This window comes from Macrobrachium nipponense, chromosome 9 (assembly GCF_015104395.2).
Source record: "Macrobrachium nipponense isolate FS-2020 chromosome 9, ASM1510439v2, whole genome shotgun sequence".
In the NCBI taxonomy this organism is placed as follows: Eukaryota; Metazoa; Arthropoda; class Malacostraca; order Decapoda; family Palaemonidae; genus Macrobrachium; species Macrobrachium nipponense.
In genome coordinates this window covers 56,579,274-56,598,482 of record NC_061110.1, presented here as the reverse complement: position 1 = coordinate 56,598,482, position 19,209 = coordinate 56,579,274, and the positions used below count along the sequence as shown (strand labels likewise).

General features: G+C 37.9%; 1 protein-coding gene across 1 annotated transcript in view; it reads left to right on the top strand.

The window, feature by feature from the left end:
• LOC135218331 (3'-5' RNA helicase YTHDC2-like) overlaps positions 1-19,209 on the top strand; it is a 789,914-nt gene that overhangs the window by 624,828 nt on the left and 145,877 nt on the right. Inside the window, 2 exon segments of the mRNA XM_064254560.1 lie at positions 8,000-8,253; positions 8,552-8,745. Of these exon segments, the coding sequence (XP_064110630.1) occupies positions 8,000-8,253; positions 8,552-8,745 (448 nt within the window).

Below are 19,209 nucleotides of genomic sequence, written 5' to 3'. Positions count from 1 at the left end.
GCCCGTTCCTAGGCTTCAGGCTAGGGAACCAGGCATTCTCCTTCAAGGTAATGCCTTTCGGGCTCAACGTAGCCCCCAGAATATTTACAAAACTGGCGGAGACAGTCGTTCAAGAACTCAGGTCTCAAGGAATAATGCTAGTTGCTTATCTGGACGATTGGCTCGTTTGGGCCACAAGCATCGAGGAATGCCACAAAGCAACGGTCAAAGTAATCAAATTTCTTGAACACCTGGGGTTCCAGATAAACAGGACCAAGTCCCGGTGTTAACCGGAGTCTCGCTTTCAGTGGTTTCAGTGGTTAGGCATTCAATGGGACTTGAACATCCACACACTATCAATTCTGTCGTTGAAGAAGAGAGAAATAGCCAAGGCAACCAGCCAATTTCTCAAGTGCAAGAAAACGTCTCAGAGGAACCAGGAAAGGATCCTAGGCTCTCTCCAATTTGCTTCGATAAGAGACGTTCTGTTAAAAGCAAAACTCAAAGATATAAACCGCGTCTGGCGCTCAAGGGCAAACAGCAGATCCCGAGACAAACTACCCACTGTCCCGGCGATCTTACGCAAACGCCTCCGTCCCTGGACGGAGGTCAAGAATTTGTCGAAGTCAATTCCTCTTTAGTTCCCTCCGCCGGCACTAGTTATCCACACAGATGCATCACTAAGCGGCTGGGGAGGGTACTCTCAGTACAAGAAGGTACAAGGAACTTGGTCCCTTCCATTCCGCCAGCTCCATATCAATGTCCTGGAAGCTATGGCAGTGTTCCTCACCCTGAAAAAGCTTCATCCAGCCAAGAAATCTCACATCAAATAGTGCTGGACAGTGCAGTGGTAGTACACTGCATCAACAGGGGAGGCTCCAAGTCAAGCCATGTGAACCATGTCATGATAGCCATATTTTCATTGGCAGCCAAGAACAAATGGCACCTGTCCACCACACACCTAGCGGGAGTAAGGAACGTAATAGCGGATGCGCTATCTCGCAAAGTCCCACTGGAGTCGGAGTGGTCCCTGGACAGGCAGTCATTCAATTGGATCTGTCAACAAGTCCCAGGGCTTCAGGTGGATCTCTTTGCCACGTAGTTGAAACACAAACTCCCTTGTTACTTGGCTCCCAACCTGGACCCTCTGGCTTATGCCACGGACGCCATGGCTATAGACTGGAATCAATGGAAGAAGATTTACATCTTTCCTCCGGTGAATCTTCTTTTGAAGGTTCTGAACAAACTCAGAATGTTCAAGGGACGCATTGCTCTAATAGCCCCCAATTGGCCCAAGAGCAATTGGTTCCCACTACTACTGGAATTGGGACTCTGACCTCAACAGATTCCCAATCCCAAGCTATCACAACTAGTACAAACGAAGACTGTGTACGCTTCCTCAAGGATTCAGAAAACCCTAACTTTATGGATTTCATGAAGTTTGCGGCAAAAAGGGATGCCAACATCGACCCTCAGAACATCCTATTCTTAGAATCGGATAAACGGGAATCAACCCTACGTCAGTATGACTCAGCAGTTAAAAAACTAGCTATTTTCCTGAGGAATTCTGAAACCCAAACCATGACAACCAATCTGGCCATATCCTTCTTTAGGACACTGTTTGAAAAGGGTTTGGCAGCAAGTACTATTACTACTACTAAATCTGCACTCAAGAAAATCTTCGTTTGGTTTCAAAATAGACCTAACAGACTCCTATTTTTCATCTATCCCCAGGGCCTGTGCTAGACTCAGGCCATCAGAGAGGCCTAAGTCTGTGTCATGGTTCTTAAATGATGTTCTCAAACTGGCCTCAGACACTGATAATGAATCATGTGACTTTTTACCTCTCCTGAGGAAAACATTATTCCTTTTAAGTCTAGCTTCAGGAGCCAGGGTATCTGAACTGTCGGCTCTATCTAGAGACTCAGGTCATATAGAGTTTCTCCCTTCAGGAGAGGTATTACTTTCTCCAGATCGTCAATTCCTAGCTAAAAATGAGGACCCACTAGATAGGTGGGCCCCGTGGAAAATTTTCCCACTTCCTCAGGACCCATCCTTATGTCCAGTTACTGCCCTAAGAGCATACCTAGATAGAACGGCCCTAAGATCTTCAGGCCCTTTATTTATGAGGGAAAAGGGTGGCACTATTTCCTTAAAAGGAATATTATATTTCATTAAACAAGCCAACCCAGAATCCTTCCCTCGTGTACATGACATTAGGGCAGTGGCTACCTCTGTTAACTACTTTCAGCATATGAATTTTGATGAAATGAAAAAGTATACCGGCTGGAAATCTCCGACAGTATTCAAACGCCATTACCTCAAGTCCTTAGAAGCACTTAAATTTCCAGCAGTGGCAGCGGGAAACACAGTTTCCCCTGACACTGCTTAAGTAGTAGTAGTTTAAATCTAGATCTCTCCTTTCTACCTGCCTCACTGACATTCTTGCCGTGGCTCTGCCACCATGTAGCCTTTGTCGTACCCTGGATGCCACATGTTGTACATAGTTGTGATGTTTCCTTGTATTTAACTTTAGGATTAATCACACTTTCATTTATATTGTATCTAATTTTAAGGTTAATCATAGTTTACTGTATTTACTCTTTAAGTTTTCAGTACCATTGTTACCTAGTTTGTAATTTTATTTTTAGATTTTACTAATTAACCTTAATTGTTTTTCATTTTTCCCACAATATTCTTTTGTACTTCATTGTTCCAAGCTTTTGTGGCCATTTCTCTGGTACTATTTCACGTAGTCACACGGGCTGAGCCCAGAAAAGGGATTTTGACAAAGGAAAAATCTATTTCTGGGCAAGGGCCTGTGTCACCCAGTGAAATCCCACCCTTCTCTTGTACCCCCCCCCACCTTTTTTTGGCCCAAGCTTGGGTGCTAACTCCAAGGATGACGTCAGAGGCGCTAACAGTAACGGTAGCGGGGAGTGGGCCTTAGATCGGCTCCTCTCTGGTAGAGGGATTTTGGAGAAGGATGAATCTAAATGGCAAAAGACCCCTGGTAGTGGTTTCACTCACCCCAGAAACCATACCGACACTTTTAAATAAGGTGAGCGAGCCAGAATATTCTGGCATTTCCATTTTAGCTTTTTTCTCTGGTATGTTAGCAATAATTTACCTTAGAAATGTGTGCTAAAGGGACATTTCACTGGGCGACACGGGCCCTTGCCCAGAAATAGATTTTACCTTCGTCAAAATCCCTTTTTTAGTGGCTCCAAAACAGAGGTATCCAAGTAAATATTTTTTGCCAGCTGCACACATGGACATACATTGGAATGAGGTAGGTGAGCTTGCAAAAGAAGCAGGAGACTTATACCAAATATCTGAAAATCAGTAAATGATGCTTGATACAATGATGAAACATGATGTCTTCAAATCAAATGTTTTTCCTTCATAGTATAGCAATGTTCCTTGTCACCTGCCTATCTGACTTCAGAATCTTTTCAATGGTTTTTCAACCCCTACCAGACAGGCCAAATATATATTTAGAATACCCCAGTCCAGGCAAATTTAAGAAAAAAATCAATGGAAAGAGGAAGATAAGCAAATGCCATGGTGTAAGAAAAAAAATTAAAAAAACTTTTCTTTACCTTCCATGGAAAGTTGAAAGGGAATATATACAACCCTGTGCAGGGCCTCTTTTCCAAGATACTCATAAAAATATGCTAATTTTACCAAGTTATACATGTTTTTCGAATAATTTATTTTTTGATAGCATAGCCGCTGTCTCGCCCTCAAGGACTTACCCTTTCCATGGTCTAGCCAGAGCCCCATGGTGAAAAGACTAATGTCAAAGAATTTTCTTTTAGCTGGTCTTGCGGCTGGGTATTGTGTCGTAATGATAGAGTATAAATGGACTCAGGATAAGAAGGCCTTTCTCTTATCCTTAGCAAATGCTAAAAAATAGTTTATCTATATCAAAACCCACAAGAAGAAGAAGACATGACTATGGGCATATGCACTGCCATATGTTTACATACAACCAAACAGGTACCATGAAGCTATTTCCTTTCTGGTTGGTAAACAAACCAGAGCACATCAAGTATGTTCATCTTATATTGATTCAGCTAAAAACTTTATTTTAAACTCCAGTTAAAAATTTTTTTACTTTAGACTGTAGAATAATGATTTTGTTATGTGGAAAACCATAAACCGGCTTTTGTTAGCACCTCTTACAATTTATGATCGTTAGGCTAGCTCTGAGAATTTCGTTCTTTGCATATTAATTTCATTACCGAGGTTCATAGAAACATACAAGTTGAAAACTAAGTGTATAATTTTAAGTTCCAAGATCGGGTTAAAAATATTTTACTTTTGACTGTGGAACAATATTTTTACTGTGCATGAACAGTCGTAAACCAACTTTTTTCACCAGCACGCATCAGCGCTTGTGATGTATGAGCCTTAGTTCCAAGAACTTTGTTCTTTGCTCATTTATTTCATTACCGAAGGTCATGGAAACATTTAAGTTGAAAACTAATAGCATAATTTCAAACTAGAGTTAAACATGTTTTAGTTTAGACTGTAAAACAATGATTTTATTTTGCATGAAAAGCCGTAAAGTGGCTTTTTCACTAGCACACGTTGGCAATGCCTGTGTTTTATGATCATTAGCTGTTTGTAGAAGTGAAAATTGTTTTGAAGAGTTTATCATTCTATTTAGAAGTTTTAGCCAAAGAAAAACTACAGTTATTATTATTATATTAATAAAAGATAATCCTTTCAGATAATGTCAGCAATAACCTACAGTCTACATCAATTCAGTGAGAATATGTTAGCTAGACTGTAGTAGATATTATTTGTAGTCTGTAACCTAGATTGTACTATATTCTTAAAGATAAACAAAAATAACCTAGGCTAGGTAGTAACCTGAATTAAGGTAAGATTTAGAGACATTAGGCTATGGGCTTAGGCAGTAGCCTAAGTAGTTTACATACACCAAAGATCTTGGTATTAAATAAAAGGCTACAGACATTTTCCCTTTTATATAGTCTGTATACTTGAGCATAGTCTCAGTATTCTAGGCTATCACGTGCAAACCAAGGTAAATAAATACATAATCTAGATTGATTAGACAGTAACCTAGGCTAAGTGATAGGTTAGCCTAGCTATGTATATATTTTGACATTAGTAATTTACTGTTTTTATATAGTAGGCCAAAAACTGTACATAGACCAAATGGGCTATGAGGCAGTAGCCTATCTTGAAGGCTACAAATTACACCTGGTTAATCCTGTATCTTTAAAGTTAAATTAATTAATCAGGATTAGACAATAACCTACACTAGGAGGTAGCCTAACTATAATGTTTCACATCAAGTTTCACATTAGAAAGTTACTGTTTTATATAGTAGACCAAATATTTAGCCAAGGGCTAGATATAAACAATGTGGGTTAGACAAAAATATTAGATTAACTATGAGTTTACTTATTAGTAAGTTTCTGCTTTTACATTTGACTAAAATAATCTGGATTAATTAGGCTAATAGAGAAAAATTTAGGAAATATCATATTGTCAGTGTACTAAGTGGTAGTTTACCCTAAATAACCTAGGATTGGATAATTAAATATACAGTTTTTACAACTAGGGACAGATACTGATATGTTAGCCTATTAGTAAGGCTACATACTAATGGAATTCTTATGCAGCTGATACCTTTAAAGGTGATAAAAACCCAGAGGGTTTTTATCACCTTTTTAAGTAAGCCTATAATAGGCATAGGTTGAACAGGAACCCTCTAGAAAAATCTCTAATCCTAGCTTAATGTATATTATGCTAGAAGCATTAACCTAAGCCATATAAAACAGTGGCTTAGGCTAACCAAACAAATTAGTATATGGTAAGATAGTCTGAATGGTATGGCAATTCAATTTAAAATTTTACATAGCCAGTGCAAAAGGACTAATACAGACATATACAGCTGTCAAAACAACTTAATTTAATATAGATTTCTGATAGAATTTATTACAAATATGCAAACCATATGAGGAACTACAGAGGTGTCCCTCATTAATAATTTAATACTGACTAGCTTCTAATAACAACATGGTTTATGTCACTGCAGGGCTGCCATTATGCAGGACCCTCAGTTCAAGTGTTCTGTATCAAATTGCTTGGTTTGCTTTTTACCAGTCACCCCTATCTCCCAGGTAAACCCCGCTGAGGAAGTAGAGGAATTTTTACATGGAGACATTCTTACTATGGAATATGAAGTGGGCATTGCCACTTCAAATGACCCTGCTGAACTCAGGTGTATCAGGGACACAAATATCAGGTAGCCATGGGAGAAACCTTCTAGAAGGAATTCTGTCCCCTTCGCAGCTATCAGTACTGAAGGGGATCTTTCCCTCAAAAGGTATACATATTAGGATTCATCTGACTCAAAGTGAACTGTTTATATTTTCAGAGGGGTATTGTAACTTACCCAGAACTTCTGCCCTTTTGTTAACAGGCAGTTTCAGTTCAGTTGTTGAAGGTCAGTCAAAATGTGCAAGCTTCCCCAAAAGGGATAGACAGTTTGTAGCATTTGATCAATTTGGTAAGGAAATTATAAATAACATCAGAAAATGTCCTGCCACAGAATGAATTCTGAAAAGGAATTTAAGTTAGTCAAGTACACTCCACAGTGTAAAAGTATTCTGCATCTTGCACCAAAAGTGAGACGGGATGCAAAAGGTGTAGTGTTGGAATTCCCACTGGAAATCACTAAATGGTCAGTTTGGAATACAAAAATTCAAATCAAAACATGATTAGGGGCTCCAATACTCATCGCTGATGATACTATTAATCCTTGGTTAGATGCATCAGTGCACATTTTCTCTCCCTGTAGTAAATATCTAATTAATGAGAGAAAAACTATGATTGAAGCTGTACATGTGAAAGACCACTAGCAGAAACTGTTTTCTTACCGGTGTCTAGTCTAAAACTTTAAAAGCAATAGAAGACACCCTTTACCAGGACCCAAGTTGCTCACCAAGCATTCCCAACCTTCTGTCACTTCATTTTCAAAATTATTAATCTTGTAAAAACAGATTTTCAGAATTTTGTAGTGATTAAAAGACCAGATGCAATGACAGAATTAAAACCAGGTGCCATGGTCATCTATTTATAGTGATGCAGCAATTTGGGACCCCTGTGAGAAGATTCTGATAGGCGACAGCTTCAGCAGAACTTCATACTTGGATCTACCTCTTTAGTAATACGTATAACCTCTACCACCTTGCTGGAAGTTGCCATCAAAAGGCTTCCAAATTGTTCCAGAACATTGTTGCTGTTGTGGTCAAAAGTCTTATGAGAAGCCTGTAGCAAACATTCTTTGACTTTTCAGAGTGGCACTTAAAAATGTGAATGGAAACATTGGAGGGATCCAACTAGTCACTTTCCAATGTAACTTCATTATTATGTAATGACTGTGTAAGGACCTGTTTGAGGGGTCTGTTGTGGTTAAAAACTTAACAAGCAACCCTACCCACAGAATTGTATGAGAGTATGTATACGCTCTTTTGGGAAAAAGGGGAATTTATGAAACAAAAATCAGAAAATTACTCTTACCCAACCCAAAAAGGCAAGCCTTCAGTCACCCCAAAAGGTTTTTTCCTCAAAGAACAGGTAGGTGATCAGATGGGTTGATGTTTCACAAAAGGACAGCAACAACCACAAGATAATTTTTCATAAGGTCCAAATACCCTCTTATAGGAAGTAGAAAAGCAACAAGTGGAGTGCGTATCAGGGGCAGAGGTAGAGGAAGAGGTGGATACCAATGAGACTGGTATGGTTGATGTAGCAGCAAAGGAAATGCTTCTATCAGCATTTTTATCTTTTCACCTGAAAATTAGACATTTGTGATATTTTTATTATCAATTTGGATCAAAGTTTGTTAACGGTAATCATAAATTTTTAACACTTGTGATCTGTAAAATTTTTAACGCTTGCGATCTGTAGAGAGTTGTGTTTTTCCTCTCTATTTTTATGCTTTGAACAAATTGACAGCAGATTATTCTATTTGCAGAAAAGAAAGTAAGGTTCGTCTACACCCAACATCATCTTTGCTGGATACTGTTGGTAACAGCAATGGCCCCATTAGTGCTGCTCATAGAGCATTAGTCAGCGCGCTGTCTTCTGACTGGCTGGTATTTGATGAGATGGTACGAATTGGTATCATTGCTCATGTAAGAACAGTTACTCTGGTTTCCCCACTGACTGTATTGCTTCTAGCAGGTCCTATGAGACTGCCATTGGATGCTTTGTCTGAACCATCAAGTAGTAAGTACAGTGTAGGATTCTTTTGTTAATGAACACTATACATAACATATATTTTGAAAAATGTATTTTTGTGTCATAGCCTTGGCATTACATTAGAGTAATATGGCATCATTGATGTTTTTTAAATACAGTCTGTAGTTAATAAGAAATTCAGGAAACTAGAATATTAAAATGCATATATGTATTGTAGTAGCTGGAATTTGTGAAGAATATTTTTTAGTTTTTAATAGTTAAGCCTTAAGATGTTACCTTCCCTTACAAGCCATATGTCATATTTGTAACTACGTGTTATGTTTAGGGGGTAGTGGAGATTGCAGTAGCGATAGTGAGAGTGAAGATCGACCTGCTGGCTTGAGTTGTCTTGTAAGAATCGACAACTGGATTCAGTTTTTAGGTGATCCACAAGCTGCTCATTTGGCACTTCAGCTAAGGCATAAGCTCCATGCACTGATCCTTAGAAGACTTCGAGCTCCAAACAAGCCTCTAACTCAGGTAAATATGTTTACTGTTATTTCTTACAAAGATTTTTTTTAGTGTGAACTGAGAACTCTTGTTTTTGAAGTAGTATGCAGTTTGCAAACATATATTCTTAAAGTGGGTTTGATGTTGAAAGCTAAAAAATTATGTATATGTACAATAAGCCATATCTCATTTTCAACAGGAGGTACTTGGTATTTGGCAGTAATAAGCATTTTTAGAAGGAATTTTTGCATTTCCACGGTAGTTTCTGAAACCTATTCCCGTCTAAAAGTGGGGAACACTATAAAAATTCATTTGTGTTTCACCATAATAACTTTGATAACACTAAGTAAGCTAGCGGCGTCGGGTTTGCGTTTTCTTCAAGATTCATCATCTGTCCACCCAGTGGTGCCAACTACATTTTGTATGATTGACGCTTTTTTTCGTGAATTTTTCCTGAAAATAACTTACATATGCATCTGTGCACTTACGGAAAAAATTTATTGACGTGCTACGCTTCATCAGATCACAAGAGGGTTAACTTGCATACTAGAGTTATTCATGTGTCTTTTGTTGCTTTTTTTGTGAACCGCCAAAATTTCCTCAAAGAAATGACCATCCATTCACATCTTAGTGATATCATTGTTGTGATAGTGGACTTCAATATGATTTATTGCAGTATGACATAATTATGTATTTGTTAACCCTTAAACGCCTAAGCGGTATTTCAGAAATCGTCTCCCATATGCCGGCAGGGTTCGGGAGTGAGCGCCGAAGCGGAAAAAGTTTTTTTTTTTTTAAATCACATCACGTTTAGTTTTCAAGATTGAGAGTTCATTTTTGGCTCCTTTTTTTCGTTGCCTGAAGTTTAGTATGCAACCATCAGAAATGAAAAGAAATATCATTATCATATATAAATACTATTGGAATATATGACAGCTCGAAAATAATTTCATATATAATTGTATACAAATCGCGCTGTGAGCAAAACGGTTAAAGCTAATGAGTGAATTTTGTTTCGTTGTATTGTACACTAAGTTGCGATGAATTTGGTTTATAACAAATTGTAAAACGATCAAAGCAACACAGAAAATATTATCTCAAAATAATGCATGAATTCGTGACGCGCAGACGTAAAAAAGGGGTTTTTTCAAAAATTCACCATAAATCGAAATATTGCGCTAGAGACTTCTAATTTGTTTCAAAATGAAGGTAATTTATTGACCATTACTAGACTGTAAGAGTTTTAGCTTACAATTGCATTTTTCTACCATTTCGGTAGTGTTAAAGTTGACTGAATGTCGAATGTTTTTTATTTATTGTTATTTATATGCAAATATTTAAAAAATAATAAAAGATAAAACCATGAATTATTTTTTGTTGTATTCTACATAAAGTTGCGCACATTTTCATATATAAAACTCTATGTAATGGCTAATATGAAATGGTGCAAATATTAAGACAATATGACTCAAGCATTTCGGAGATTTGCGGCCGAGATACTGCATGCAGAGGGAAGGAAATTTTTTTTCTTCAAAAATTCACCATAAATCGAAATACTGTGCTAGAGACTTCCAATTTATTTCAAAATGAAGGTATATGATTGAATATTACTAGACTGTAAGAGTTTTAGCTTACATTTGCGTTTTTCGACCATTTCGGTCGTGTCAAAGTTGACCGAACTTCGAATTTTTTCTATTTATCGTGATTTATATGCAAATATTTCAAAAATGATAAAAACTACGACCATGAATTATTTATTTTGTATTCTACATGAAATTGCACAAATTTTCATATATAAAACTTTATAATGGGATTAAAGTTGATGAGGGCATTCCCTGCAACCTCGAGAAACTGGATGTGGGACAACCTCCGGAGGTCCGAATTGTAGTACCCACAGTAAAGGATGTAGGCATTCTGGAGGGCCAACTGAAGAATGTATTTGAGAAGCTTCTGTGTCCACCTCCTGGTTCTCCTGGCAAAGGGATAATACTGGATGAGTTGATCAAAGAGAGCAACTCCTCCCATGTGCCTATTGTTGTGCCCAAGATGGTAGGCCGCTGGACATGAAAGTCCTCATACGTAACTCGTCCCTGCCGACATGTCTTCTTCCACTGGACAACCTCTTCTTGGATGGGCTCATGACTCGTAATCATGGGGACGAGTCAGACCCCCTTCCAACAGATGACGAAGACAGCTCCCTTCCGCCACCACTCTGTCTTTCCTCTTGCCAGATGTTGCGGCTGGCTAGCGAACCTCTTGAGGACATTCGGGGCCCCACGCACCAACCGAAGGGTACCAGTGATGTGCACACCTGCTTCATACAGTTCCTGGGCCAGGGATACAGAGTTTTAATAATTATCCATAAACAGGTGGTATCCCTGGTTACGGAAACGATCGACAAGACTGAACACAGTGTCACGTAGCATGGAGAAGACCCCGGAATACGTACACCGAGAAGTGCACGACGTATCCAGTGTTGGTCTCTGTAATAAAAAAAAGTTTCACTCCATATTTCTTCGGCTTCTTGGGGTTATACACTTTAATGCTCAGGCGTCCTTTGTAAGGCATCATCCCCTCATCCAAAGAAAGGTTCTTGCCAGGAACCACGAGAAACTGGCACCGTTCACGAATGTAATCCAACACTGGGCGAACTAAGATGAGGCGATCAGGGTTATTCCAGGGTATGGCCCTTCGGTTGAAGGTGTTGAAATACCTGTCCAACGCCAGGAAACTATCACGGGCCATAATGCCAGGCACATTGGGCGTACTTAAAAATAAATTCCGCCTCCAATATTGCCTGACGTCCGCAGCAGGCATCATTCCAAAAAAAATGTGGAGCCCCAAAAAATGCGCCATGTTGGTGAGGTTGCAGCCCCGCCAGCGATACGAAAATGTCGTCCATAGTTCGTCATGGCAGTACCAAGCGTAGTCCGCCGTCTCTGCTACCAGGTATTCGAGCAATTCCCGCATAAGGAACAGCTGAATGAACCCCAGAGCAGTGAGAGGAACAGGTATGGTGAGCCCAGGTGCTGCCGTGAATGGGTGCATGTTAGGTGGGGTGGGGTCCTCCGACCACCCCTCGTCGCTCTCAGACAACCGGCCTTCACTTTGGCTGGCGCGACGCTCCGACCTTCTACATGCTCGTGTGCGCACACGTGCTCGGGCATGGTTTCGCACTTGACCCCCCCCCCCCCCCCTTTGGCCCATCTCCCTCACTTAAGGCCCTCGCTCTCTGTGTCGTCATCAACAACAAAACTAGACGACGACAACTCCTCCTCCTGCTCCTCCTCCTCCTCCTCCTCATATGCACTAAAACCACTGAACTCCAACTCACTTTCAGCCTGTGACCCTCGTACGAGGCCTCCCAAATGCCTACGAATGCCCCTCAGGACACCCCGATGCTTCCTAGGGGTTGTAAAAGGCACATGAGGCGCACGATGTGGTGCTTGAACACTTTCGGCCACACGAGGCCGCATGGGGCCGCACGGAACGGCGTTGAGGAGCTAGGTCATCTTGGGTGCTTGGTCCCTCACCAGCATCCAAGTCCAAAATACGTCTCACACGATCCCTCCCGAGAGGTAAAATGTGCCTTTCGCTCTCCATTCGATGTTCAGACATCTCTACGTATGTCTTGTACCACCACAAATACTCAAACTCTCGCAAAAGTTCGGCAAAACACAATTGTGGCAAAAGATTGCTCTCAGATGACACGTCGCTGATGCTTGCTGGTGCGAGAAGAAAGCATTTCGTGTATGCGCACCTGGGTAACACTTGTAAACAAAACAACAGCTTGATCCGTGAACTCCCAGCATCCCTTAAGGCGTGTGATTCAAAAGTTTTCACCTAGTAGGCCTATAACTATTTTTCCACGAATTTTAAATAAACTTTTTTGCGTCAACGTAGCATACGTCAATTAAGCACCCGACAGACAATTTTCGTCGACGTTTGATACGTCCAATTGGCGTTTAAGGGTTAAAATTGATATTAAATATCAAAAGTGCAAAAATTATCAGCAAACATCTAGGTGAAGGTCCAGCAAGATCAGGTTTGGTTTTACAATTTTATCACAAAATTAAACTATCTAAATTTTAACAAAATATGTGAACTGAAAGGCAGACTCATAGCCAGCGGACAACTTGCAAATGGAAATAAACTATAAAACAATTGAAAATGAGGTCCCAAATGCACACAAGGACAAGACAGGAAAGTTGAAAAAACTCTAAAAATCCCGACATCAGTCCCTAAAAGTGTCACTCACAAAAAAAATCTTATTTGCGCAACATTTTTCTTAATCAGTTTCTTCAGTATCGACATTCCCATGAACTACAGTACTATTTAATATGTCCAGAATCACATTCACCACTTAAATCTATGGAGGGATATTTATTAAATTGCATTTCAAAGTGTAACAAAGGCAACTATCCCTATGTTTGCATCAGTAAACTGTTGCTCAGATCCATTTGGGTGACATCACAAATTATGGTCAGTTACATAAAAATAGCCACAGACCTGTGCTTTGGACTACCTGATGTTTCTATATCGTGAAATTGAGCCACTTGTTTTGCTTTGCATTGCAGTCTCCACAAATAATGAATGGAGCTTTTCAGTCCTGTGACTTGGTTATACTAATCCACTATGAGAGACAATCATATATATAGAATCATCGATGTTTGTATTGATGTAAACAACAGATACATAAACATTGTAGAACTTACTGAAAATCTTAAAACCAAGAACTTCAAAGCAATTAGTTTTTCTGATTATAAAACGGTCATCCAGACTTAGTATATACACCCATACTTTGCACGTGGGATGTCATGATGATAAATAGTCAGGCGTGTCAAACCCAGGGATTAAAAATTCAACTTTTGACTTATTACTATTTATAAGTGTCTCAGATAAAAACGTAAATCACTGGTACATGCACAGCTCTGGAGATCAAGACAATTTGACCCTTAACTTCGAATATTTGAGTAAAGTAATCTGCAATTTTTCTTACAGTTATGAGTAACAGGCTTAGGGTTCAGCTCAATGACTTCTGAAACAATTAAAGATTAACAACAAATTTTATAAATTAACAAAGCTAATATAAATAGACTCATAACAGCAGCAACAAAATGTAAATCAATTTAACAGTAAACAATAATAATGAGATCAACAGTAGCAGTATTTATGTTATTTACAACAATTTCATTAAAAATGTAAATGAACCTGTCCTTTTGTGTCTTTACAAAAAGGACAGGAAGCAGCTGGTCAACAAGGTGGAGCCAGAGCACATTCTAAAGCAAATAAGCAACCCACCAGGTTTGCTACAAAGGGGGCCCTGGGTGTGCAGCCAGGATAGATTTAGACATTACAAAGAGCCTAGTAAGAAGATATTGCGTAAAGAAAAAGGTTCTTTCCTGATAATCCACTAAACAATATTTGCTTTCTCATCAGCCTGTCATGCACACTTATTGAAAAAACAGTCGAAGGTTGGAGAACAAGGTTTGTATTCAGAGTAACATCTTAGAAAGGTTGCCTACCAAGGCTAAAGGATCTCTTCCACCCTCTGGTTTGGTTTGTTTTGGAATGTCTTCCTAGAAGAGTTTTCTGCGTAGGCTGAAGAGTCTCTTCTGCTGTAACTCGTGTATGCAGGGATGTCACACCCTAAAGTGAATGTTGCTAAGGAAAAGCCACTTTAACCTACTTTTAACAAGGGATTGAGACTTTCCTGTATCTAAGGTGAAGATCTGAATGAGATACTGCTATGCTATGCTGGCTGGCAGTTTTTAGTACTGTTTAAAGTTATTTATTCTGAGAGTTGGAGTGTTTCCTTTTTTTATTAATACCATCAACACTAGAAAGATTTATCTAGGAACTCTTTCTGTTGGCTTTATATTGGTTGTTCAGATTGTCACCTTTGAAGAGGAGGTTGGTTTCCCTCTCATTGGAGGAGTCTCAAAGTCAAGGGCATAAGTCTGTCTCTAATTACTCGGATGAACTTTTTGTTTCCAAGCTATGAGGGTGAATGTCTTGATGTATCAGACTCCCTGTTCACCCATTCTACCCTAAGGTAGAACACTTTCTCCTTGGGACCTGTGATTGATGTCTTACATGTTGTGTAGTTGCCCGAGTTTGTTGTGAAGAGTACTTGAAACTGATGTCAACCTGGAGGTGGAAGTGAAATGGCTGGAATCCATTCCATCTTATCCCCTCCTTTGAGAGCAGCATCTGGGCTGAAGTACATGCTGGAGTCAGAAAGGGTTCTAGTGATTTGGCTTTAGGCATCCTTTAATGGTTTATATAACAGGGAGGTATCTCCCTTGTCCTTAGCCTAGCTCCCAGTTCTGGGTTTTACCAGGTCTGAATTGCCATCCAATGTGAAGTCTCCTGTGGGAGACATCATGGTTCTCCAGATGGTTCCTTACTCAAGTATTCCTTTCTTGCCTTAGAAGGGGTGCTCAGGCCCAGGGCCCTACTACTTTAGCCAACAGTTTTACTAGACCAGGAGAGGTTCAGGAGTCATGACCTCCCTTGCTTTCAAGGCAATTGGGATCATGGCAAATATGTGGTGGTTCTCAGTTCCAGTCAGTTTAATGGGACTGACCTCCCACCTGAGTCGTAATTCTGTATGAAGGGCGATAGTTACGTCCTTAGGAACAGTTGGAAAAATTGTTAATAGCAAATTGTTTTTCCTAGGTATATAAACCAGAGCCTGTAATATTTGCTCCTATCTCAACTGCCCTGGTTGCGATGGTTGGTGAGAAGGATACTTCCCCACTTATCCCCATCTCCATGTGTTAACCACCATTTGATGACCCTTTATTAAAGGCTGTGATTTGTGTACCATGGAAAAGTACAAATTGTTATTCAAACCTTTTTTATATTTATAGAATTTCAGAGCCTCTTTTTTTCTATTATGAAAACTCAGTTGCTAATTTGCATTATACATACATTTTATATATATAATATATATATATATAATATATATATATATATACGTATAATATAATATATATATATATATATATATATATATATATATATAGATATATATATATCATATATATATATATATCTATTATATATATATATATATATATATTATCATATATTACTATACATACTATATATATATATATATATACAGTATATATATATATGTATATCCATATCATTTTATATATTTATATATATCATATATATATATCTATATATATATATATATATATATTATATATATATCTATATATATATGTATTATAGTACATGAAAATGTGCGCAATTTCATTTAGAATACAACTAAAAACAACTCATGGTTGTAGCTTTTATCAGTTTTGAAATATTTTCATATAAATTACGATAAGTACCAAAATTTCAACCTTTCGTCAACTTTGACTGTACTGAAATGGTTCGAAAAACGCAATTGTAAGCTAAAACTCTTATATTCTAGTAATATTCAATCATTTACCTTCATTTTGCAACAAATTGGAAATCTCTAGCACAATATTTCGATTCATGGTGAATTTATGAAATAAACATTTTCCTTACGTCCGCGTGGTAACTCTTCCGAGAAAATCATAAATTTTTTCGTCCGATTGTCGTAATGTTTGCACCATTTTAGATTAGCCGTTACATAAAGTTTTATATTGGAAATGTGTGCAATTTCATGTAGGATACAATGAAAAATAACCCATGGTTGTAGCTTTTATCAGTTTTGAAATATTTTCATATAAATAACGATAAGTGCCAAAATATCAACCTTCAGTCAACTTTGACTCGACCGAAATGTTAAAAAAAACGCAATTGTAAGCTAAAACTATTACATTGTAGTAATATTCAATCATTTAACTTTATTTTGCAACAAATTGGAAGTCTCTAACACAATATTTCGATTCATATTTAATTTATGAAATAAGCTTTTTCCTTACGTCCGCGTGGTAACTTCCGAAAAAATCATAAAATTTTTTCGTCTGATTGCCGTAATGTTTGTACCATTTTAAATTAGCTGTTACATAAAGTTTTATATATGGAAATGTACGCAATTTCATATAGAATGCAACAAAAAACAACCCATGGTTGTAGCTTTATATCAGTTTTGAAATATTTTCATTTAAATAACAATAAATAGAAAAAATTTGTCCTTCGGTCAACTTTAACTCAACCGAAATGATCGAAAACTGCAATTGTAAGCTACAACACTTACAGTCTAGTAATATTCAATCAATTACCTTCGTTTTGCAACATATGAGAAGTCTCTAGCACAATATTTTGATTTATGGTGAATTTTTGAAAACTGCTTTTTTTTACGTCCGCGCTTTACGAATTCATGCATCATTTTGTGATAATATTTTCTCTGTGTTGCCTTGATTGTTTTACAATATGTTATATACCAAAAGGATTGTAATTTAGTGTACAATACAACGGAAAAAAAATTAACTCGTTAGCTTTAACCGTTTTGCTTACAGCACGATTTGTATACAATTATATATGAAATTTTTTTTTGCGCTGTCATATCCAATATTTATATATGATAATGATATTTTCTTTTCATTTCTGATAGTTGCATACTAAACTTCAGGCAATGACAAAAAAAGGAGCCAAAAATTAACTCTTAATCTTGGAAACTAAGCGTGCTGTGATTTTTTGAAAAAAACATTTTTTTCCGCTTCGGCGCTCACTCGCGAACGCCACCGGCATACGGGAGACGATATTTAAAATACCGCTTCGGCGTTTAAGGGTTAAAGGACATTTGTAGCTCTATGTATTTATATGAATCACAGTAATGTGATATGACTCTCATAATGGCTGCGTGCGGACAAATGCACTAGAAAGTTACCGAGGTCGAGGTGGGTTGATGCCAACTCCAAAACAACAAACACCTGAGAGTGACAGTTTATTTGTAGTTGAGAGGCAGCATAAACTTATACCGTCTTGTGGTGGCGGTTGGTTTAAGGCTTCACTGTGCATTCTGAATTTGTTGGATTCTATGGTTCGCGCCCGTAAGCCGACAAATTTCTTATCGACTAAAGAATTCCTCTTCGGTTAACATATGTGAAAATATATTACGTAATTCCAAGGTAGAGGAAATTAGATATTAAAGAACATCTGTAACTTGATGTATGTACGTGAATCACGGTTATGTGATATGACATGTATATATATATACATAATAATAATAATAATAATAATAATAATAATAATAATAATAAAAGGAGCCCATAATAATGCCAAAATATAGAGAAAATACTATATTTCAGAGACTGTTGTCTCTCTCTCCAGGTAGGTGAATGAGAAAAGTTACAGAAAAGGTGTTATTTATACCAAGAGATCCATCCACATTTAAGCCAATTTAGGTCACTCCCACTGATAATCCTTTAATCCTCTTAAGCATTGGTTGAATGAAAACTTTATCAATGACATCTGAATCTCATGTGCCCTTTGAGATGTTGTTACCTGTCTCTGTTTCATCAAGGCCGATTCTATCATCTGACTCTTGTACTAACAGTTGCTGCTATTAATTATACATGACAAATTCCAGTTTATTCTGTGGTTATGTTCATTTATATGGTTGAAAATAGCTGAGTTCTGTTGTCCAAACCTACTGACCGTTTATGTTGTATTAATCTCTGGGGAAGTGATTTCCCTGCAAAACCAATGTAAGATTGGTCACAGTCCAGGCATGGGTTTTTGTAAACGCCTGTGTGTCCTTGAGGCATGTTGTTTGACGTTAATCAGGGATTTGGATTTGGCTAGGGTGTTTGGGTAAGTAAATGCAAAAGGGTTAGATTTTCTAAGAGTCTGGGTCACTGTCTAAACCCTGTCCAGGTGTGGGATTTTAATTTTATTGTTGGGTGTCCTTTAAGTCCTTTTTTAGCCAATCTATACATGGAATACTTTGAAACTAAAGTATTAAATGCAGTAAAACCCAAAAAACTTGCTGTGGATGAGATATATAGATGATAGTGTAACATTTTGAGATAATAGATGGGGCAATATCAATTAATTCCTTTCAAAATTAAATGCATTAGTGCCCAGCATCAAATTTAAAGTTGAATGTTTTCTTGATGTTTTAATAATTAGAGGCACAACAGAGTACAAATTTACCATATATAGAAAACCAACGTTCTCACTTTCATACATTCACTACTTTAGCTATCACAACATTCCTATCAAGATAGGCATAGCCCCAGCAACCTATTCTTAAGAGCCTTACGAATTTGTTCCCCATTTTTTCTGGAAAAAGAATTTTGACAAATTCGTAAGCAGGTCTCCCCTTTAAGGTATCCTGACCATATAACTGAAAAAGCAATTCACAAAGCAAACACAATTTTCTACTGACTCCCTCAAGACAAGACCAGAGAGACACCCAACAATCAAATAAAAATTCCACACCTGGACAGTATGAAGATGGTGACCCAGACTCTCAGAAAATCTAACCCTTTAACATTTACTTACCCAAACACCCTAGCCAAATCCAAATCCCTGATTAACGTCCAACAAAAGACATGC